The sequence below is a fragment of the Channa argus genome, chromosome 3, assembly GCF_033026475.1.
Source record: "Channa argus isolate prfri chromosome 3, Channa argus male v1.0, whole genome shotgun sequence".
Lineage (NCBI taxonomy): Eukaryota > Metazoa > Chordata > Actinopteri > Anabantiformes > Channidae > Channa > Channa argus.
The window spans coordinates 26,496,424-26,520,004 of NC_090199.1; the positions used below are offsets into that span (position 1 = coordinate 26,496,424).

The 23,581-nt window shown below is 40.2% G+C and overlaps 1 protein-coding gene across 1 annotated transcript; it reads left to right on the top strand.

The window, feature by feature from the left end:
• The first annotated feature begins 11,747 nt into the window (after positions 1-11,747).
• On the top strand, positions 11,748-23,567 carry p4hb (prolyl 4-hydroxylase, beta polypeptide). The gene is made up of 11 exons (XM_067498406.1): positions 11,748-12,078; positions 13,467-13,673; positions 14,949-15,082; positions 15,451-15,588; positions 16,988-17,092; positions 17,182-17,307; positions 17,532-17,732; positions 17,892-18,012; positions 18,915-19,096; positions 20,122-20,238; positions 22,290-23,567. Exons 1-11 carry the CDS (start codon positions 11,940-11,942, stop codon positions 22,359-22,361), a joined length of 1,542 nt encoding a protein of 513 aa, XP_067354507.1. The 5' UTR covers positions 11,748-11,939; the 3' UTR covers positions 22,362-23,567.
• Positions 23,568-23,581: the final 14 nt, after the last annotated feature.

Here is a 23,581-nt window from a genome sequence, read left to right on the forward strand (position 1 = left end):
CGCAACGGCACCAACGTCATGCCGAGGAACAACCACGGCATTTAAAGAGAAATGTAACAGATACAAATACATAAACATAGTAAATAAGTTTAAAATATGTCCAAAGGCCACTTGTATTCTCTTGAATCATATGTAGTTTTATATTATGAGGTGATTTTACTGAGTAATTGATTCCTTTTCCATCTCTCTAAGACATTGTTGTATGGTTAAACAATAGTTATGGAAAAAAAGGTGGAAATCTGGGAAAGAAGCTCTGACCAAAGAACCTTCATTAGTAACACTGAAGAGTGATGTGCCACCATTAGAGGAAACAAACATAGTTGTCTTGCTGCTACTTACACAGCGCCACTGATCAAATATAAAATAAATAAATATAAATAAAATAAAAAAATTAAACTGGGAATAAAATAATGACTCTGAGACAGTAGAAAATGTACATATATACATATTTAATATTCCAATTTTGGTTGGACTCAAACTCAAATCAGAAATGCGAGTCACACACGTGCTTCAGTGTTTGTGCTTTTGAAGCATCTCCATCGTGAAGGGAACATCCAGGCCTTCTCTTAAACATCAGCATCTGCATCGTTGATTAGAAACTTGCGTCATATTCAGAGTTCCCCGTAATCAAATGTCTGCCCTCCAATTTCCTCAAGGACTCCAGGTCCTGTGCTGGTAGTGTTGGCATGGCAACTGCACTTTTTAAATTATTTTTATACTAAACGTATTTAAAGCTGAATGTTCTCTCACTCTCTCTCTGGTAGCGTCCTCATCAAAATCCCATTAAGCTTTAATAACCTGACTTCATCCAAATGGTGAAAACATGAGCTCCGGGACTGTTGTGTGGATCAGCATGTCTTCGCCTCTCATTCTAAGTCTTACTGCTCTGAATTCATTCTGCTTATTACTTAACTTCCTGGCACATTTTTTTATATGATAAAGTCAGTTTCCTCTTTCCTCTGTTCATATCTAGTTGGATAAAAACCACAGAGCAGATTGCTGTTAGGAAGAATTTGAATTCTCCTTTATCTATACAGTACTTAAGTTGTACATGTTTGCGGTGCTTTACATCCGTATTTTCATATTTATCCATTTATTTTTATGGATCTTTGAGAAAGTTGTGTCTTTATTAGACTTTTTTAGGGTACAGACATGTAGCAAAGATCCCCAGCTGGATTTAGGGCCCTGGGATACTGCAGTTAGGTGGCATGAGCAATGTTCGAATAATGTGAATGGATCTTCTATTACATTTATTACCTTCTTTTGAATTTGTTTGATGATCCTAAAAGCTTGTATCTTGATATAACTGGCAGCAGGGGCAACGGTTGTTCAGAAGGTAGAGCAGTCGTCCATCAATCCCAGGGTTGTTGGTTTGATTCTCGGCTCCTTTGGTCACATGTCAGAGTGACCTTGAGCAAGACACTTAGTTGGTCCTGGTGAGTGCAGGCCGGCAGGATAGCAGCTCCCCCCATCAGTGTATGAGTGCAAATGGTTGATTGAGAAGCAGTGTAAAAGGCTTTGGGCACCAATAAGGCAGAAAAGCACGAGATAGATGCAGATTGACCGTTTACCATTTATTCCGTCAAATCAATAAATGTAAAATCAACCTGATGTTGCAATCAACTATTACATAAACCAACCTATCAGAAAAAGTGTCCACTTCAACTTTAATCAGCATGATGACATCTGTCTAAATAGCTATAACCTGAAGGAGCAGGGCTGGATGACATGGCTTAAGGTGGTTTCACTTGTGAGGAACAATCATGCCGTCCATCTTTACCATGAAATGAAATAGTAACGGAGACATTTCTTTTTTGTGGCTGTGCTTAATACTTATTACACACAGAAACAATACAATTGGCCTCCTACAACCTACATATATCTTGTGCTTTTACCAGGCTACTAATACATTTATTAAATTACGTATAATATTAATATTTACCCTGATGTAAGTTTTTAGTTATTGTAATAATTCTGTATTGTATTACTTATTACATTACAAGGTAATAGGTAAAATACTACACCGCTGTTACTCTGTTTTTACTGAACTGTAAAAAACTGCCATAATAAGGTATTTCTACTCCTATACTACTCATACTTGGGGCTGTAGAAGCAATTTTACTCCCATTAAGTCATATAGAAAACGTGTTACTATGCAGCAACATTATTTTTTGGAGGTATGTTCTTCACCATCTGGACAATTTCAGCCAAATAAATGCTCTGTTTTACCTCTGTGTGGTGTCTCCCAACTCCAATATCCCTCACCTCATCTGATAAATTCTAACCTAACTAAGCATGTCTGTCTGCTGTTTGGTGCTGAGTTTGTAGCAGTCGGTTTAAAATATATATATATTTTTCGCTGATAACAGCTCCCTGCTGCTGCAGAAAACTACGAGAGCAACGAGAGTGAACCAGAACAATAGCACTTTAAATGCTTAGGGGTTTTAGTTTTCTGTCAAAGGGAATTTAAGCAACTGTACAGTAAAAAGAGTAAATGAGACATTTTCTTTATATTAATTTGCAGTGGTCTCAAATCTTGAAAAACTATGTTTTTCTTTCTTATCTACCTGACGTCATTGTGGTAGATTAAAATGCAAATAAAGTACACCAACCCTACTGTGAGGCCTGAAGGTGGATCCTGTCATGTTGTGAGGATGTGTGAGTTGGTTAAGTAAAAACTTTTAAGGTTGAAATGGAAAAAGAATGTCTTTTCCTCAACATAACATTTATTGGACCGTTCAGCTAGTACAAATGTTCCTTCATCATCAGAAGTAACAGAAATGGTTTTACATCGATGGTTATAGTAAAATAATGAAAGTTACAGTGGCAAGAAAAAGGAATGGCACTGTTTGCTGGTGGTGATGTTTAGTGTCATCAAAAGCTTAGTGTTGCCATTTGTATGAGCCAACCAGTGTTTCCAGCAGTGGCAACTTCAAGCTTAGTCAGACACCGACAACATATGCTAAGGATAAAGTACCTGTTGCTGCTGTCAATGCGGCTGTACAGTGTAAGGAAGCAAAAGATGAAACTGTCAGGGGGTGTTTTGGTGATGGATACAGTGGGAGTGTAAAGGCTGAGGCTCGCTGCTGCGAATTCTGCTGCGAAGGATGTCAAAGGGCCAGGGAGCTTTTAAAGGAGCATTTTGCCAATGAATTTAAGATATCAGCAGCCTGCATGGATAAGGCTGTAAACTGGCAAACGATTAAGGCTGAAGATGGTGAAGCGCTCCATTCGTTTCTAGTGCCATCAAAGACTCACCTAAGTCTTCCAGTACCATAAAACCCTCACCTAAGTCACAGAATTCTTCTTAGACTTTCTCAAAAGCGAAAGCTTATGCTTCAGATCTCTGAAACCAGGACTTTATGAGTAGGCGCTGTCAGGAGGAAGTAAACTGTCAGTTGCTGCTCTTGAACATCAAGAAGGAGCTGCAGTCCATAGATGGTCATGAACAGGCAGTGATCAGCAGTTTTGTGAACAGCGGATGTAATAAAAACCTTGATGCCAAGCCTCAGAGCACAGAGGGTATTCTTGCCATAGTTCCTGTCCGAGTGGAGGCAAAAAAAGGCAACAAAGTAATTACTTGGTCTGCATTCTTGGATTCCAATCCAATCCAAGTGGTTTAGACAGATAAACTTCTTGATGAGCTGAATCTACATGGGAAAAAGATTAGCCTTCTCCTTACAACCATCGGGGGAAACAAAGTTGTGACCGGTAACATGGTGACAGAGTTGGAAGTAAGCCACCTAGAATTGAATATCTTTATGGAGCTAAATCAGGGGTTTTCACAAAAGGGTATTCCAGCGAGCAAGTGCAGTGCAGACATAGGACTGTTGATTGGAACTAATGTTGCCAAGGCGATGGAACCAGAGGAAGTCATTCCTAGCATCAACAATAGGCCTTATGCAGTCAGAACTATGCTGGATTGGACGGTTGATGGGCCACTGAAAGTAGGTGGTTGCAACAGAACCAGAGATGAGGTAACTCAAGTGGTGTCGAATTGTATATTTGTTGCCAAGCTGGAAGACCTGTGGACTCAGCAGTTTGAGTATGACTTTCCTGAGGTATGGTCAAGAGGAGGAGTATGGGATGTCTAAGGCAGATCGTCTGTTCATGGATAGATTGTCACAATCTGCTAGTTTGGAGAACGGACAGTACTGCCTTAATCTCCCATTGAAGGAATTGGAAATTAAAATGCCAAACAATCAGGCCATAGCAGAACAAAGTGCTACAACTCTGAAGAGGAAGTTTCTCAGGAATCCCTCATTAGGGTGGATTATATTGCCTTCATGAATGATACGATCACCAAATAATACGCAGTGAAGGTTCCAGATAAGGACCTTGGCCGCAGTGATGGAAAGGTTTGGTACATTCCCCATCATGGCGTGTTCCATCCTAAAGAACTTAAGCTTTGTGTGGTGTTTGACTGTGGTGCATCTTATCAGGGAACCTCATTAAATGAGCAGCTCCTTCAAGGACCAAATCTTACTAGTACAATAATTGGTGTTCAGACTAGGTTTCGTCAGGAGACTGTTGCAACGACGCTGACCTACTCAGATTCTTATCGTGGCCAGACGGTGACACTAGTCAGCGGATGGCAGAGTACAGGATGGAGTTTCATTGGAGTTTGGAGCCACTTCATCGCCCGGTTGTGCTAGCTATGCACTCGGGTTGCGCAGAAGACAACACACATCTGTTCGATGCCTGCACAGTAAATAAAGTGCTGCGAAATGTAGACAACTGAAAGGGCTGATTCTATTTCCAACGGGTGGCTTCAAGTTAAATAAATGGATCAGCAACAATGGAATGGTGTTAGCAGCCAATCCAGAGGAGGAGAAGGCAATAGAAATAATGGACCTAGATCTGATTCAAAATGGAAAGGGTATTGGGTGTGCAGTGGTGCATTCAGACAGAGCAATTCAAGTCAGGGTCGTTATTCAAAGTAAGCCCCCCACCAGACGAGGGATTTTATTCATGCTGAGCTCAGTGTATGATACATTGGGAATACTTGCAGCTTTATATTCTAGGAAAATTATGCAGGAGCTTTGTAGGATGAGATTGGGATGGGATGAGACGGGGCCTGAACATCTTCCCTAAATTTGGTCCCATTGGGTACAAAGTCTAGAGCAGTTAAATGAGTTTGGAATTGAGAGATGTTTCAAACCAAAGACGCTAGAAAGAACCATTGAAGCGGAGCGGCCACATAGAATTAACCCATTGTTCTTAGTGAAGGCCGACGGCTCAGCTGAGCTGCTATCCCCGAGGAATCCAAGCACCCTGCTTTTCTAGCTAAAGATCATAGAATATCTCAGCTGATACAGCAGGACCACCATGAACCGATAGTTCATGGTGGTCTCAACCATGTCTTGTCCACGTTGCGTCAAAGATAATGGATACTAAAAGCAATTTCAGCAATCAGAAAGATGAACCCACATTTACTAGAGCAGGTGTCGATTGCTTTGGTCCCTTTAATATTAAACGGGGAAGAACAACTGCAAAAAGTTATCGTGTCATATTTATATGTATGGCTCCTCGAGTTGACCATATACAGGTGACAGCGTCAATTGACTTAGATTTGTTTATTAATGCACTTCGTAATAATATTAATGTTAATGTTAATATTAATGCATTATTGCAAGAAGAGGTCAGATTTTGGAAATACATTCTGATAATGGAACAAAGTGTGTTAGTGCTCGAAAGGTCTCTAGAAGAATGGAACACATCCAAAATAGAAAATACACTGACTCAGCGTGGCATCAGGTGGATATTTAACCCTCCATAACTACACCTTCCAACTATTCAAATGACTTGGAGGCTTTTGGCACCAAATCACCTTCTTCTCTTAAAAAACCAAACCTTCGATACCTCCGGGAATTTTCCAAAAAGATGATCTTAACGCCCGCCGGGAAACGTTGGGCTAAAGAGTACCTACCTGAGTTTCAAAGGCCGCAAAAATGGACACATGCAAACTGCACTTTTGTTCCTGGGGACATTGTGTTGATTGTTGATGAGTCAGCACCTTGTAACTCTTGGGTGATTGGCAGGATCATCCACGCAATAAAGGATGAGCGAGGTCTAGTTCGTCTGGCTCGTATCAAGACGAATCCCAACGAGTTCGATAGACCGATAACCAAGGTCTATCTTCTTCAGGAATCAGAGTGAGACAGTGGTAAAGACTGATCTCCTACGGTGTCGTAAGTGTAAGGAAGAAAGAACACCATGGAAGCATAGTCATGATGTTTGTAGGGTATTGTATGATTTGTTTTTGTGTTTTGTGCATCAGTAATTGTTTCCAACATTAAGTTTCTAAATGTATCTAATACTGAAGCACAATTAGGACCCGGGTATGTATGAGCAAACCAGGGTTTCCTCAGTTTTTGTTTATGTTGTGTATTGTGTATTGAGTACTGTATGTTATTGTGTGTTGTGTTATGTTTATGAGTACTGATGATGTCATGAGTGACATCACATGGCTTAGATGGTTGCCTTTGAGGTTTACCTTTTAAGTTTGCGACTGAAAGGTGCAGATGTGAAACAGTAACTGGGGACAGGGACTGACTACAAGGTAGTGGGGACCGCAACAAGTGAAAGGTTCAGTGTGTAGCTGTGGAGGCACATGGGAGTTTAGCCACACTTTGAGAAACTTGTACGTATGAAATTGTTTGTGAACGTGTTGGTGAGATTACTGTCTTAAACTTGTATGTACAATTGGTCCGTCATCGGCTAAGTTGAGGACAAATACAACAAATGTTCAATGTTCATCATACAACGATCTCCAGAGTGAAGTACTTGTTGGACCATCAGATTTGAGTAAAATCGCCTCTACACCATTACTTTTCCACGGTTGCTTTGTACGTTTAATGGGTGTGTTCAGCAAACACATCAACGATCATGAGTGTTTGTGTTTTATCATCTTAGAAATATTGTATTTGTTCATAATTTGACTTTTTTAATGATTACATTTCATTAATAATTTCTGCATCACTTTTTGCAACTGCGTATTAGTGCAAAAGTTGGTATCTTTGATAAACCCTCTGGGTACTTCTTCAGGAGCAGTTTCAAGCTGTTTGCAGAGATCCACAAAACAATGGGATCAGGAAGACTTCGAAATTATATGTAATGAAAGTCCACATCTCCACTGTCAAGCAAAGCCTCCACAAGTCTGGTTTGTTTGGAAGAAAAGGACACATTTATCTCTAGACATAATCTTGGAATATGCTAATCAATAGTTTTCAGATTGTCCCTTCAGGTGTCGCCACAGCAGAGTGTGTTCTGCATGTTGATTTGGCACGAGTTTATGCCTATAGCATATAAACAAACTAATTGAGGTTTGGAACAGGATTATTATGGAGAATTATGTTGAAAATGTTCGATCAGAATTCACACAGGTATGTGTGGTGTGAAAAACTGTCCATGGGAACACAGTTCTGGACGACACGGGGGGAGGCTCCCTGGTGTATGTCTGCGTCAGGCACTGAAGCGCTGCGTAAGGCGGCTTGAAGACCGCACCTCAGTGTTTTCTGCGCTTTTCTACCTCACTGAAAGTGCTTTAAACTGCTTCTTATTCACCCATTCGCACTCACAATCACACACAAATGAGGGGAACTGCTATGCAGCTGGCCAACACTCACTGGGAGCAACTGAGTTGGGGTTTAGTGTCTTGCTATAGGACATGTGACTTGATGAGGCGGGGATCCAAACCAACAACTGCAAGATTGGTGGACAACAGCTCTACCTTCCTACGGCCACAGTCGCCACCAGTTTTCTACCATCGGCCAAAAAGCTAAAAATGAAAAGGGAAGTGGATCCTTCACTAAGACAATGAGCCAAAGCGGTTTCAAAAGAATTAGGTGAATGTTTTTCCATCATCTCATTCCCCAAATATAAAAATAATTGAAAACTTGTGGTTAGATTTAAAAAAAGCTGTACATGGCAGACAACCGAGCAGAATGGGCTAAAATTACACCTGAAATGATACAAAAGCTGCTCAGGTGATGAAGGCACCTTTGTGCCAGCTGAATGTCCATTAAATATTATGTTCATTAAAAAAAACTGTTTTTATGCCATTTCAAAGTAAAATGATGCATCAAAAGTTTTGCACATATGCACACAACTCTATATAGCAGCACAGAAGATATAATCGAAATTGATGTCAAGATGAATGCAGCATGTTATCAGAAAATACTGGAGGAAATTTTTTCTACATGGAACATATACGGACTTTCCAATATGAACATGAATCTGAAACACAAAGTCAAATTGAGTTGATATTTTGACTTACAAAAAAAGCTCCTTGACCCATGATTTTGTTTTAAATTTCTTCCAACTATCTTCTACATCATTATCCGGAGCACACTGTGCACCTGGCTGATTATGCCAACATTAAACAAATACTTGAAATTAGATAAAAAATTTGCAGTACTGCAGCCAGCAAGGACAATATCTGATAAAATAAACACAGCCTCTCCCTCTATCAGTGACTTGCAATTGTTGTGAGAGTTGAAAGGTGTAGCTGCAAATGAAGCACGTGGAGTCAAAAGTCAAAACTACTGTTGGACAGGTTGTGAATTTGCCTTTAAAACCCACCAGAATAATCTGTTGCAAAACGAGATTTTCGATTTCTATGAATTTTATAATTTCATATGTATTCCTTTATCATTTTTTGGCTTAGGGATATTTAAATATATCTTATGTCATATATTGCACAACGTAGCCAAACCTTGTGCAAAGGTGACAAACTGTCAACTGCCTCAGCCAGTCAGCTTGCAAAGCTCTAAGTGTTGCCAAACTGAAAAGTGCCAGAAATTTGTGACACGTATATTTTAACAAAGATTGAGAAGCCATGTGACTTGTTGTCCTGGCTACTGACACATTTAGGCGCTACGGTGTATTAATTATTTGTTTTACAAGCACTGTTGCTGCATAAACATGCTAAACCTGTTATTCCCTGGATGAAAACTAATTTGGCTTGTTAATTAAATATAGAATCCAGTATAATGATACTGAAATGTCAGTGAGGTACTGTTTGCAGCTGTGGCATAGGCAGACAAATACTGTGGCTTGTGCCTTGGACAAAACGGGGTTATCCAGTAAATAATTAGACTGAGGGAAAACACAACTTCAGAAATGTCTCTGTCCAGAATGTTTAGAAAAGAAAAGCAAAGAAATGAAAAGCGCAAAAAGTTTATCCAGCTTGCCCAGATTGGTTTTACACTCCTGTCCAGCCTACTTCAAAGTACAAGTACTATCAAGCTTCCTTTCATTTACGGCGTCTACCCAACTGCAAGAGAAGCAAGTTAAAGGACACTAGTTAAAGGACATCTGAAGGTACGTACTGAATGTACGAACCCGAACTGTACACTCATTCCACACACGTTTCAACAAAAGATTTGATTTCCTCCTGTCGTTGTCATCTCTTAATCCCGTCGCTGCTCTTTCTTTATGTCTCAGGCATTTAAACAGCCACTTTCAATAGTATTTTCAGTATTTTCCACAGCAACTGGATACTGACTGGACAAACAGACCACACAGTCCACACACCACATGCACCAGATACCCTGCACACCTTCTCTAACAACTTCCTGTCAGCATTTCCACGCTGTCTTTTGATAAACATAATTTAATAACAATTATTATAATTAGACTACCTTTATCCCCAACATTTTTTCTTAGGCTCTAAATCTGAGAAAATTGAAAAACCACTTAACGGTCTCTTTGGTTGTGCCAGGCACAGTGTGGCACAACAGTAGCTACACCATCGGTTTGCAGGAAGAATTCTTGTGCAATCATACTATATTCAAACAACTGCCAGTGACTGCATAATCTTTTAAAACCTGAACAGATATCAGTCTGATTGGATGGCAAACAGCTGCCAGATTTCTAATCTGTGGATTTTGTTAATATTATAATTGTTAACTTAATGTATGATTTAATAAATATTGTATTTATGGTGTAATGGAAAGGACTCAATACACGCAAAATAGACCAAAGCTTATCACCATCAGTAATATCAAACTGCAGTACAGTATATTGCTATGATTTATTGTATATAATGTGGATATCATTCTTATTTCTATCCCATGTGACACAAACATGACATAATAAACACTGCTGTTAGCTCCGTTATGAGGAATAGGATCCCATGTGTTTGGAGTCGCACCTGCATAGAGACTAAAAGGGTGGATATTTCAATTTTTGATTATTCTTTTTTTTTTAAACTGTCCTTTCAGAGTTCGCTAAACATTATGACAATCCTAAATTACTGACAAATGGAAAAAGCTACAATTTACTCTGCAGATAAATACTGGCTTCCCATCAAAATTGATATTTCGACACTGATTCATTGCAATGATACACTTTGTTAGTTGGAGGGATTTGGACTGTGAACTTTACATCTCAACCACACAGTTTAGTTTTTTTACATTGGATATACTGAGGCAATTCTTCAGCCTGAGCTTTGAAAGAAAACAATTATTTTATTTTTTTATATTGTAAATAGGTTAGGTGTTTTAAGTCTAGTCTGTAATAGGTACTTTATTGAATAGTTCAGTAATTTCTGCAAACCTTCTCAAAATGTGTCAGTATCTATCCTCTTTCAACAGGACTAATACCAAAAAATATCTGTAACTTCATTTGAATAAAAGTTAATATTAAAGTTTCATTAGCAATGACTTTAAATAATGTGTTTTTCACTATCATAAAAGGCTGTACCTAAACAGAGGTCGTGCTTTTAGCAACTAGGATACACTGATAAAAATTATAAATAGGGCTTATTTCATTTAATCTGATTTAGTTTCTATATCTTTGCATTGGATTTTTCAACAGAAATGAAACTGTTCAAAATAAATACCTATTTAAGATTGAGTGTGCCTTTACATATTTCCCATTAACCAAAGTCTGTCCTTTTTAACTGCTCCTTGTTTACATGGTTAAAAAAATCTGAGCACAGAATTGCTGTTGCTGCTTTTGGTTGAATTATTTGTCTTTTTGTCGGCTGTTTCCTATCCAATGTGCGCTGAACGGCTTCTCGGTTTCACTTACTTATGCATCAGATGCTCAACTCACACTGGCTAAATCCTTAAACCCTGGGGTATCGTAACCATATCGTATCGTCCTCTCAACATCTCTATATTTTTCTACTTGACCTGACATTAGAAAATCAAGTGAAGAGCTGATATTTTTCTACTTGACCTGACATTAGAAAATCAAGTGAAGAGCTGATAGTTAAATATCAGAGTGAAATGAGATGTAACACAACACCAGCAAACATGATGAAAAGAGGCTTTTACTCTTAATCCAAAAAAAATAAAATAAAAAATACACGTGACTACATAATACTAGAGCCTAATGTAATGTGTAATGTAAGAGAAGCTCCTGAACTATTAAACTGTGACTATTAAAAACTGTTTGCCTGAATAATGGTTTGTTGTTGTTATTTATGTTATTCAGGTTTACAGCTTCTCTCATCATAGCTGCCAATACATATAATAATCACGAAACAAAAATGTGTGGTTGCGATATGACTGGAACTGTGTTTTTCCGTGAGTAATCGGCGACACTTCATTAAAAAAAAAAAACAAAAAAAAAAAACAGTTTTCTTTGGTCCCTGTGTGTTGTGATCGGGGCTGATGTGCAGGCCTGCCAGCAGAGAGCAGAGAGCGCTGATCGCTGCTCATTCACTTCCAGGTGCAGTTCGCTGCGGTCCAGTCACATTTCAACACGAACTGCTTTGGGCCTCATAAATGCGCATGCGCACTACGGCTGACCTCTCCGGTTTCTGCGTGCTATGCCACGTTAGTAGCGGTAGACACAAAATACCAGCTACTCCCCCCAAGCTTAAACCAGGCGAAACATCGCAATCGGGACCAATTTCTCCGCTCAACCGTAGCCGACCGTGTCTACAGTCCTCGTCCTTCGTTCAGGCGGAACACTCGACGGCAACTATGTTGAAGTTTTTGCTCTTCTGCACACTGGCTGTGGCCAGCAGGGCTGAAATCACCGAGGAAGATGATGTCCTGGTGCTGAAGAAAAGTAACTTCGACGAGGCTCTCAAAGCTCACCCCAACATCCTGGTTGAATTCTGTAAGTGACTTAACACTGGCTAACAAACTCTCTGTACCGCAGGCTCACCTGCTACCCGCCTAAGCTAAGCCCTAGTTACTGTTAGCATTAAACTTTGACACTTCTGACAAGTTGCGGCGGTTTGTAACGTGACGGACGTCGTGTTTGGTTCCGTATCCACGCGCAAATCTCGTTTAAGTATCGAAGCGTGTGTTGCTGAACAGCGACTTCGCTGCAGTTCAGCTTGTACTAAAATTGAAGAGGCATTGTTCTTTTTCGCCGCAGTTTCTCGGATTGTCTATTATTAATTAATTAATCAAAGCTAGCTAGCACACAGGTTCCCGAAACTTGGCACGCAGCAGAAACCTTAAGCCCTCAACGTGTTTAACAACGACCTTAAATCTTGCAATATTTTGTTTCTTTAAAGCGACAGGATGATGATGATGATGATGATGTATATGCTAATGGCGGTGCATCATCGCAAAATGTGTTTTTGCGTGCATTCACTTTCCCCAAGGGAACAACGTCCTGATAACACGATCATTAACACTCCAAGGACCCAGATGTGAGAAGAGTCGGTGTAATTGGTAGATTAACATAAAGTGTAGGCGTATTATGTTTCGATTGCCTGCTGTAGTTTCCCATTGTAAGTTTCGGTTTTGTTCAGCTCGAGGATCTTATTTACTTTTCTATAAATTCATTTATTGTGTCTTAATTTATTTCTGCTAATGGTAGTTGTAGTAGTAGTAGGTGTGCCACAGTTTAGGCTTCAATGGGACATATTTTTTCATAGCCTGCGGGCCCATCCCGCTTCACTTTTGTCAGACTGTTGTCCTGCTCTCAGATTGTGTGACAAATCTTTGGACCAGCCAGACGCAGCCGTGGGGGAGACGCTCCAATCAGCTCAGGAGGGGTGGGATGAAGGCTCTGTTTGCCCACGTATTCCTCGTCTGGGCGGGATCAGCGCGTGGATGTGGTGCTAGGTTGACGTGTACTTTTTCAAAAGTTCATCTGCGCGTTTTATATTGACAGAACTCAAACAAGGAAGTTTTAGCCTTTATCAAACTTTAAAGGTGATGAAATGCAGGAGCGCGTCACTTCGTTTGACGTGTCATTTCGGAATTGGGCTTGTGTCCAGACTTCTACATGTACAGCTGGACAACATGCTTTGGACATTAGCACGTTAAACTATAGCGGTATAATTATCCATTATTTCCCTTGCAGTCTGCATGGGTCACCGAGAAAGTATTAATATTTGAATTCAGTCCTTTTTGGCCAATTATTTTCTTTTAACACAGGGCACGCATAACAAAATGGTAATCATTTTTGACCATTTAACCTAAAAGTGATATATTGCGCACCCACACACACACACCTTTCTGAACAGGATATCTGTATATGCCCTGCAGATGCCCCATGGTGTGGCCACTGCAAAGCCCTGGCTCCAGAGTATGCCAAGGCTGCAGGCATGCTGAAGGGAGAGGGCTCAGACATCCGCCTGGGGAAAGTGGACGCCACAGAAGAGACAGAATTGGCCCAGGAGTATGGCGTCCGCGGATACCCCACCATCAAGTTCTTCAAGGGAGGAGAAAAAGAGTCCCCAAAAGAGTACTCTGGTACATTTTTAATCTTAAAGTATTTCATAAAGTATTATTTTTGCTGGAAGTTTTTCATACAAGTGTTGTAGTATAATCTTGAATAACTTGTCATAGTAAAGTGTCTGATTTTATTTTTTTAATAATGTGCAATGCCTTTATATATGGCAAAAAACCAGGTTGTACAACTGCACGTAAGCCCTATTAATTTTGTTCATGCTGGTAATATGATACTGCACACAAGGTGAATTAGCCAGTCAGCTTTAAGCCACATGACTGATGCAAAATGTGGGTTTGGCTTCCCCGGCACGCTCCCCTCATGCTGACTCTTAGCCCAGCCTCTCAGCCGGTCACAGACACGAGAGGTATGTGCAGTTCTTCACGTCGCCTCTTCTCTTCAGGCTTCAGCCACGTTCAGTGTGGAAAGGGAGGGGAGAGTAGGCAAAGTGACTATTTTCATTTCAGCCTCTTGAATCGCCCCCTCTCATGTCTCTCACACACCGTCAGAGGCCTCAAAGCACCGCAGTGAGACTACGTGCTGTATCACTTGATCAAAATGCATTTCTTAGTGAAGTTGCTACTGTATTGCATCAGTCTGACCGATGGGTTTTTTTTTTTTTATATCTAGTTTAAATGCAGCAGAACCACTCCAAAGAAAGCTAAGCATGTTTTTGCAAACTCTAAATGGCATTAAATATCCTCATACAGCGCAATGCTTGAATTTAAAAGTAATTGTCAGTGTTCTGCATAGGATTTAAAATTGCAGCCATTTCAAAAAATGCAGAAGTCTGTTTTTTGCTGTGGTCATGTCAGGTTCAATTGTATTGCACCCCCCACACCCACTTCCTATTCACATATTTGCACTATCACATGGGGGGGGCGGGGTCCACCACATTATGTGACATTCCAAATCAATTAGTGGGATTGGGTAATAACCCCTCTAACAAGAGTGCTGCTTTGAGCCTGGTTTGCTAACAGCACCTCTCTCAACTTCAGTCCACAATTTGGTGGAAACTTCATATGCAATTATGAATCTACCCTTCATGATATAACACTCCACAATGGAGTGGTAGAGATTAGATGTCAAATGGAAAAGGGACTCAGTCTGTCTGAGTCAGGGGGGGCTTCACCATGGTTGTGTTAAAATACTAAAGTTTTTAAACTTTTTTTTTTCCACAATTGAGGGAATAAAGTAAAGAGCTCTTACTCAACTGTGGAAATTCAGCAGTTTACCAATGATTGACGTGTGTTGTTTTTTTTTTGTTTTTTTTTAATTATTTAATTTGGTTATTGCAGCTGGCAGGCAGGCAGATGACATAATCACCTGGCTTAAGAAGCGCACAGGCCCAGCAGTTGCCTCCCTGCCTGGGGTCACAGAGGTTGAGGCTCTGATCGCTGACAATGAGGTGGCGGTCATCGGATTCTTTAAGGTACCACTCTGATCTGTGAAAGTTTAATTGATGGGAAATTAGGTCAGTGTGAGGTTGTCTTTTAAAATGGTCAAATCTGTCTTGTTTTTTTTTCCTCGTATGTAGTTTTTAGGGTCAGAATCTTGGATGTTTAGTTTATTTTGCATATTAATACATTTAATTTGTTAATGTACACATTTGTGTTTATCCAGTTTGTTGGCTATCAAGCCTAATGATCTCAGAAGAATCTTTATAAATTTCATATTTTCGTCATTGAAATAAAATCTTTAGCATGTCTTATAATGTATTGGCGCTTTAAACTATGCAAAGAGGCTTTCTTTGCAGATTTTATTGGAATGACTTGCCTTATGCCTTAAATCTTTGTGTAGGATGCTGATTCTGAGGGTGCCAAGGCCTACGCAAAAGCAGCTGAAGCCATAGACGACATTCCTTTTGGCATAACCTCTGACGAGGCTGTTTACTCCAAGTTTGAGGTGTCCAAGGACAGTGTTGTCCTCTTCAAGAAGGTGAACTTAAGTTTTTTCTTTGGTTTAAAAATAATTTGGATATGATAATGATATTTTAATATCTGGGCAAAATGTTTTAGCAGAACATCGCTGCATTGGCTATGATGATTATTTTGAGTTGCTCACTATCCCAGGTGTAATTTAAATATACAATCAGTGCATTGTGGCCTTGGATCAGCATGTGAAGGAGCTGTCTAAGCATTTACAGTAAAGTTTCAGATCACTGTTTTGATCTATGGTGACATGATGCTGTTAACTTAACAGTATTTATGCTCTCTGTTGCTAATCTTTGCCTGTTTGAGATCCTTCAACGTCAAAGATGTTTGACTTTGGGCCTGTTGCATGAGCCACTCAGAGTGACCTCAGCCAGTTGAGCTAATGGTGATGAATGGTAAGGAACTGAATTAGGTGATGGACCATCTTTCAAGGTGACCCATTGGCTATGAGAAGGGGTTGATGGATGGCAGCTAAATGCCATTCACCAAGTCTAAATACTTTTTTTATTTATTTATTTTTTTTTCCTTTATGGACTACAATTATCCCTTACAGAATAGGTCAGGGGTGACAGCTTTCATATCAGACAAACAGTATCTCTGTCTCGGTGTGGATTTGTCAGAGCAGGTCAAGGTCCAGAGAGTCAATAAAAATTACGCAACTTGGTAATATCAGGTTGTATGAATTTAACTCCTTAAATCCTCAAAAGAGAGACCACAGCATCAGTCGCAATTGTCTCTTTTTCTCAGAAGAGTAAATTGTCAGCATTTAGTGCTAACTTGATTGAACTGCATAAGCATTTAGTAGGAGTATCCATTAAACTGGAAACTAGGAGCTAAGAAGTATGAGTTGGGTTTTGGGCCTCTCTTAGATGCTGTAAACCTGAATATTTTTTTTTTTTATATATATATAGTTTTATTTTATAGTTTGCAGTTGACCACTACTGGGATAAACCTGTGCAGCCCCATGTGCTTCAGCAGGGAAACAAAACAATTCTGTGCAGCATTTAACTCCCCTCAGTTATGGATTAATATTTTGGTACTTTGACCAAGACTTCCCACTGCCATTGGCCTCAGGTCCAGTTAGTAAATGTACCCTAATACAAACATCATGGACATGTGGGACTTCAGATATTCAAACCCTCCCAAAGCTCAGCCTTCAAGCCCCAGGCAGGGACTGTGAGGCAGGCAGCTCACCACAGGCCCAGTGTTGTTTTTTCCAATTGTGTGCCAGTAAGGGCTGTTTGGCACAGCTGTACCACTGCTATTCTTAACCTTTGATAAGTCATTTTGGTCCTCTTTGATTGGCTGGGGCTTGATAGGGGTTTTAAAGTTTGTCAGGTATTTGGAGTTTACAGGCAGAGTAGGCACTGCCTTTGTTAAATGTTTCAATGTTTCCTCTACAGTTTGATGAGGGGCGCAATACCTTTGATGGAGAGCTGTCCAAAGAAAACCTTTTGGCTTTTGTCAAGGCCAACCAGCTGCCTCTGGTCATTGAGTTTACTGAGCAGGTAATGACTGGCATCACTCACCCCATTAGTCTTATTAAATATTGTTGTTGAAAATAAGTACATGTTAAATATGTTTCTGTTTTCTGCAGACTGCCCCGAAAATCTTTGGTGGAGAGATCAAGTCTCACATCCTCATGTTTCTGCCTAAAGCTTCTGAAGACTTTCAGGCAAAAATGGACCAATTTAAGAAGGCTGCTGAGGGATTCAAGGGACGGGTAGGTTAACTGTCTGAAGAGATGCAGTTCTTTGAAAATGCACTTCTTTTTAACTTAGTTGGTTCCTAAATACTGTTTCTAATATTAGTCAAATGGTATTCCTGTGTATTCTGTGGACTTTACCCAGATGACTTTGAATCTAAAGCGCCTTTTCAGTTAGGACTTCCTTGATTACTTGTTGAGACAAAATGGATATTGACCTCTTCTTATCTCCCCTTGTCCAGATCCTGTTCATTTTCATCGACAGTGATGTGGAGGACAATCAGCGGATCCTGGAGTTCTTTGGCCTGAAGAAGGAAGAGTGCCCTGCCATCCGCCTTATCACCCTGGAGGATGAGATGACCAAATACAAGCCAGAGAGCGACTCCATCACAGTAGAGAGCATCACTAAATTCTGCACACTGTTCACTGAGGGCAAACTCAAGGTAAGAGGATATAGTATAAGGGACTTCTTGTATAAGATGGTTAGGATTTGATTGATTGATCTGGAGTCTGAATATATAACATACTGAGGACATTTGGATTCAAATTGCTGAGGCTAGCATTTTTTAGGTCAGTTAAAGTTGTTGTCTGTTCTCTCTCAGCCCCACCTTATGAGCCAAGACATCCCCGAAGACTGGGAAAAAAGCCCTGTCAAGGTTTTGGTTGGCAAGAACTTCGAGGAGGTCGCCTACAATCCAACTAAGAATGTCTTTGTGGAATTCTGTAAGAACCTACATCTTTATTCCATTTTACCCTTTTGGTTTTGATGGGGTCCAGTGGCATTTTATCAAATCTGAATTTTGTTCGTTGACTTCGGACACTAGTTTAAGACTATCACACCTGTTGGCCATTTTACTGCATTTAAATAATTAATCGGCGTATTTAAATCTTTACTGATGTGTAGCGAGTCAAGCGGAGCCAGCAGATAATACGAAAAGTTGAAAAAGCGATTAATTTGACTGCAGAGCATAATGAATCGGGGTATTTTTGCCAATTAAGAACCAGTTGTTTCTGCCTTTTTTTTAAAGCATAAAAACAAACTTTAATGGTTACTGGGTTGAGCTTACAAATGGGCTCATCTGTTAAAGGTGTATTTTCAGTAAGTCGAAGCTTAGTTGCTCAAATGTGAGTCTGGGCAAAGCCTCCTGTTGCAGTGTTTGAAACTTGAATCTTACCCTCCCTACAGTGCTTGTGCTTTGTTACCAGACACTGATGTTGAGAAGATCTGGTTAAATATAGCCACTGGATTATTTTTATAGTTATCCACATGTAAATTTGCCCTAAGGAGGAATTTTCCGTTGCTGGTTGGTAAAGGCAGCTTCTGGATAGTCATGCACAGCTGGGAAGGCCTGTATTCCCTAAGGGGTGAGGGGAATACAAGAGTTTCCTAGCCCCTTAAACGGGGCGAGGCCACGCAGCTCATGCTGCACGTGACATTTCCCCTGTGTGTTTGCCCACTTCCAGCTATAGTATGTGCTCAATACTTAATGTTTAAGCAGTGCAATAAATCATTGTAAATGATTAAATGTTACTTTAAAGCATGTATGTTTTGACAATCTAAACTAGTTCAAACCAAAGCAAATGTGTTGCATATTTTGTCAATAGTAAATAATGCTGTTCTTTAGATGCACCTTGGTGTGGACACTGCAAACAGCTGGCTCCCATCTGGGACAAGCTGGGAGAGAAGTATAAGGACAGTGATGACATCATTGTGGCAAAGATGGACTCTACAGCCAATGAGATCGAGGCAGTCAAAGTCCACAGCTTCCCCACTCTTAAGTTCTTCCCTGCAGGAGAGGAGCGCAAGGTGAGGGCCACACCAATTTACTTTTATTTTACTTGCTTTAAGGCTTTCGAACTTTTTAGACAATGTTTTGACAGTCAGCTACAGAGTGATGATGGCAGAGTGCAGCATAAGCAGCCAACACCTTTTCCTTCCGTTTAACTACATACATAAATCAGGGCTTGATTAACTCAAAGTGGAACTGCTATATAGTTGGTCGCATTTCTCTCAGCTTTTGTTTCTGCTAGTCTGCTTCATTGACTATTACACAAACTGAAAAAAGGTTTCATTTCCTTTGCACCTGAAGAGGCAGTGGTTTGGCACAGTGCACTGGAGGGAGTCAAAATATGTTCTGTTTGTGCGTCATGGTTTGTTTTGAATCGACTCAATTCTGAATTCAATCTCAACCCTAAGCCTAGAGAAATTAAGTTGAGCTTTTTATCATGTTTACTGTCATCCTGTGATCTTCTGTAAATATCTGTCTGAAGTGACTGATACAAAATACAGTAGTCTTCCCTCCTCTTGTAGTAATTGTTTTTCACCTCTTATTCTTTGCAATTGTGGGTTTGACATCATGGTTGTTGTTTGGTTTCAAAAATCAGTAAGTATTATTAGAGCCTCTTGATCTGGCAGAGTTTAGAATGTGTAGAAACTGGATCCTGCTGGTGTTTCTACATCATTATGCCTTTTGTCATTCAGTTTTTATAGCTTACTGCCCTGTGACTTCACTCTATCTGGCTAAAATTAGTCCACTTGGTTGAAGCATGCACAAGACCCAGGGCAAGGCTAAGAAAGGATGGCGTGGCAATGGCAGGTCGTTATGCCTGAATAAAGTAACAAAAAATGTAATTGGGTACCTCAAGGACAACTTTCTGGCACCACTGGAAGACAATGCCGACGTTAAAATAGCTCTTTTGTCAATGGTGCAATAAGATTTTAGAACATTAGACACGTTTTTGTTTTTGCAATGGAACATGTGATCATATTTGCATTTTAGAAACATACAGGACGCAGCACTGTCCCCTGATCAGTAGTTGTCTGACCTACAGGTAATTGACTACAATGGGGAGAGAACACTGGATGGCTTCACCAAGTTCCTGGAGAGTGGTGGGAAGGAGGGCGGTGCCCCAGCGGGAGATGACGACGACGACGATGTGGATGCAGGAGTAAGATTCTATTCTCTAGATTTCTAGGCAGCAGCTATCTTACAGCATAGTTGTAACCTTAGAGCTTCCCCTACTACTTTTAAAACTACTGTGTAAGGGTTCATTTGCTCTGTGTAGTGTTTGAGTTTGCCATAGATGAGAACTGTAAATGAAAATGACTAAAAAGAGAAGCTCTGTGTTGACAGATTATCTACAATTATAAGATTTAGCGGCTGATGGGTTTTCATCTTTTTCTTGAATTATGGAATGTTAGTTTTACACTTACAGCTACAATGTGCAATGTAAATTTGGTACTAGCATGAGACTCAAAACCAGTCCACTCTTCTCCAGTCAGCTTTCCCTGATTTGCTCCTCACTACCACCTTCCCATTACACTATTGTCACAACACCCCCTTCTCAGACGTGTGATTGCAGCACAACAGGTTGCCAGGCTAATGCCTCTTGCAGCTGTCTTAGCTGTTTACTAGGCTTTAAACAGACCCCGAAGTCTTCAGATAAAAGCTGCACATGAAGCACTATAGGCAACATCTGACACGTCACCTTGTCTCTCCCCCCCCCCCCCAAATCAGCTGCGAAGGCATAGCTAAACTAAACAGTCATCTTTATACAAGGCTGTGTTGACAAGATATTTTCTATGGTCCTTGACCGATTTTGTTGCTTCGGATGATGAAAGATTTGTAACAGCTGAATGTGTATTTTCATTATGTTCAGTTAAACTTTTTTGGCCGTTAAAACTTGGGTATGAAGTAGCCTATTTTATTATGAATAACCATCCACAACAGTCAGTACCTGCAGGTATCTCTGCACCTGTTGGTGCTCAAGTTAAGCACAGTCTACTAGGTAGTAATATCTGTAACAACCAAAGATCTGCATTCAGCATTGTTCAATGGGTTACAACTGACTCTTCAGCTTCAGAATATCACAGTGGAGGCTGCATTGGATGCGATGAGTAACATAACACACCTGCCTGTATGTATCTTTGGCATTATCCCTTACTGATGTCATGTCAGTGTTCAGGCCCTTCATTATTTGGATAAATTGCTTGTAAAATTTAAAATGGAAAATCTGACTACAGATGCTATATTGTGTTTAGATACACGTTTAATTTTGACCTGTGATCAGTATTTATGCTTCTGTAGAACACTAGTATTTCTGCCTTTTCAACAATCAACAAAAAATACAGATGCATTATTTAATCTTAAATCTAAGTAACTTAATAATTAAGTTTAATCTCTAAACAACATAAAAAGTCATGTCTGAAGACAAAGGAGTGACACTTATAGGAATAACACTCAATACATGTTGACCCTCATATTAGTGGATTGTCAGCTAAACTTAAACTTTTTATTATTGCCTCTCAATTTTATGTATTGTATGTTAATAGGCCTGCATTTACTTTTTTGAAGCAGTAAGTTTGGTTATTGGGCAAGTAAAACATCTCTCTCACTTGCCCAAAGGGGCCAATGGTCAAAGTTTAATGTCAAGCCCTGGTTAGAGATAGAGAGAGCTGCACTACACTGTGGGCTGTTGTCAGTCCATCAGAATGCTCACATGCTCAGCTTTAAGGTTTTTAGTTAATTGGGTTAATTGGTAAGTGTACATATGGTCATGTTTACAGTAATTGAACATTAGCCAGCTTGCTCTGATTTAATGTGACTGTAGATGAGAAATCTTGAGCAGAACTGATGTTATTCTGAAACTGATGCACTTACATTCATAAACTGAATTAAGTGGTGTCATCTGGGCTTCTTCTGTCCTTCCTATGCTCCGTGAGAGGCTCAGCTCTGCCCTCAGCCACAGTGTGGGCACAGAGATCAGTTGATGCTAAATGATGAAATATGTGTAATTGTCTGACCGACAAATTGCTCTTCCATTATGCAGGTCTACTTGTGGTTCCAAGAAAAGTGATCTAGTTGTTGTTCTGCTATTAAAACACATGAAATGGACTCACATTTTATATATATATTTTTTTTTCATAAAGTAGACATTCATGCTTAGCAGAGTTGAGAGATTCTGTATTAATCACTAAACCTCTTCTCCCTGCTTTCCAGGATTTGGAAGAAGGGCCTGATGATGACTCTGACAGTGAGGACGGAGGTGACGATGAACATGACGAGTTGTAAGGGTTGCGAAAGGAAGGATGAGGAGAGAGAGTGAGAGACAAGTTCTGCCCCAGACCTTTCAACCAGTCACCATCACCACCTATCACCTTGTGGACCTTCCCTGTCCTGTGAACATTTATACTTCCCCTTTACCTGCCTCTTGGTCAGTCAGTCAGCCGGCCCACTAGCCAGCTCACCAGTTGGTCATCAGTATGGCAGGGCTTTTTTTTTGCCAGCCACATCTCCAGCCTCACAACTTCTGGCCAGACTGGTCTTGTGCCACCTAGGGGGACTCTGTGGAACAGTGTGGGAGACCTCAATGCCTTCTCAACAATGATTCACATCAACTGTTTGCCTTGTATATTTTAAACCAAATGCTAAACTGGCATTGAAATCGAGTTTCGAAAGGTGTGTTTTGCTGATGAATTTGCTCCCCTCTTAACGAACGTCTTGCCATTGTGGATATGAACTAAATGAGTGTTGTGATCTGTATTTGTAGGTAATAGGGAGTCTAATGTTTTTCCCTCAGATAAAAATTAACGGAACCATAACAATGTGTGGTGGCTTTGTAACGACTGATCTCTCAGGGGTTATGGGGGGGCATCTAGTAGCTGTTTTTGTTTTTCATTGTCTTCACTAAGATAAACCCCCACAGAACCTGTCTATTCTAGCACAGAGTGCCCCCCATTTGTAGCTGAGACCAATTTTTATATATATATATATTTTTTTTTTTTTTTTTTTAATCAGGGGAAGTTTTTGGTTTCATTTAAGTCCTGCATTTTCTTGCTTCAGTCTTCTAATTTCAGAACAGCTACTGACTATTTCCTAAAAGGAAAGGTTTTGGGGGAAATCCTATTTTATTTAATTGCTTTCATTAGGAGTTTTTTTTTTTGTTTGTTTTTTTTTATGTTTGTGTCCAGCTGTAGCCAGTAAGCCCTGTTGGGGCATTTTGCCCCCTTGGACACATTCTCTCTGACCTGAGATGGTTTTTGGAACCAGTTCTGATGGGTTGCACTGCATTCATGCCTAATCAGAGATTTTTTGTGGTTATTAAAGCAGACAGAGGTTTACTGTTAAAATTAGTTTTGAGAGAAGTGTCTAATAGATATCTAAAAGGGGGAGAGAACGGTTGCACAGCCCCACCCCCTCCCCCATACTGTACCTCATGCATCCATTTTGGATCTACCTAACTCCCTTATTGCCTGTGTGTGTGTGTGTGTGTGTGTGTGTGTGACATAAAA

Coding starts and splice junctions, on each gene's coding strand:
- p4hb (XM_067498406.1), top strand. CDS start 11,940: ATGTTGAAGTTTTTGCTCTTCTGCACACTGGCTGTGGCCAGCAGGGCT. Junction 18,013..18,914: donor GAATGTCTTTGTGGAATTCT/GTAAGAACCTAC, acceptor GCTGTTCTTTAG/ATGCACCTTGGTGTGGACAC. Junction 19,097..20,121: donor CTGCAGGAGAGGAGCGCAAG/GTGAGGGCCACA, acceptor TCTGACCTACAG/GTAATTGACTACAATGGGGA.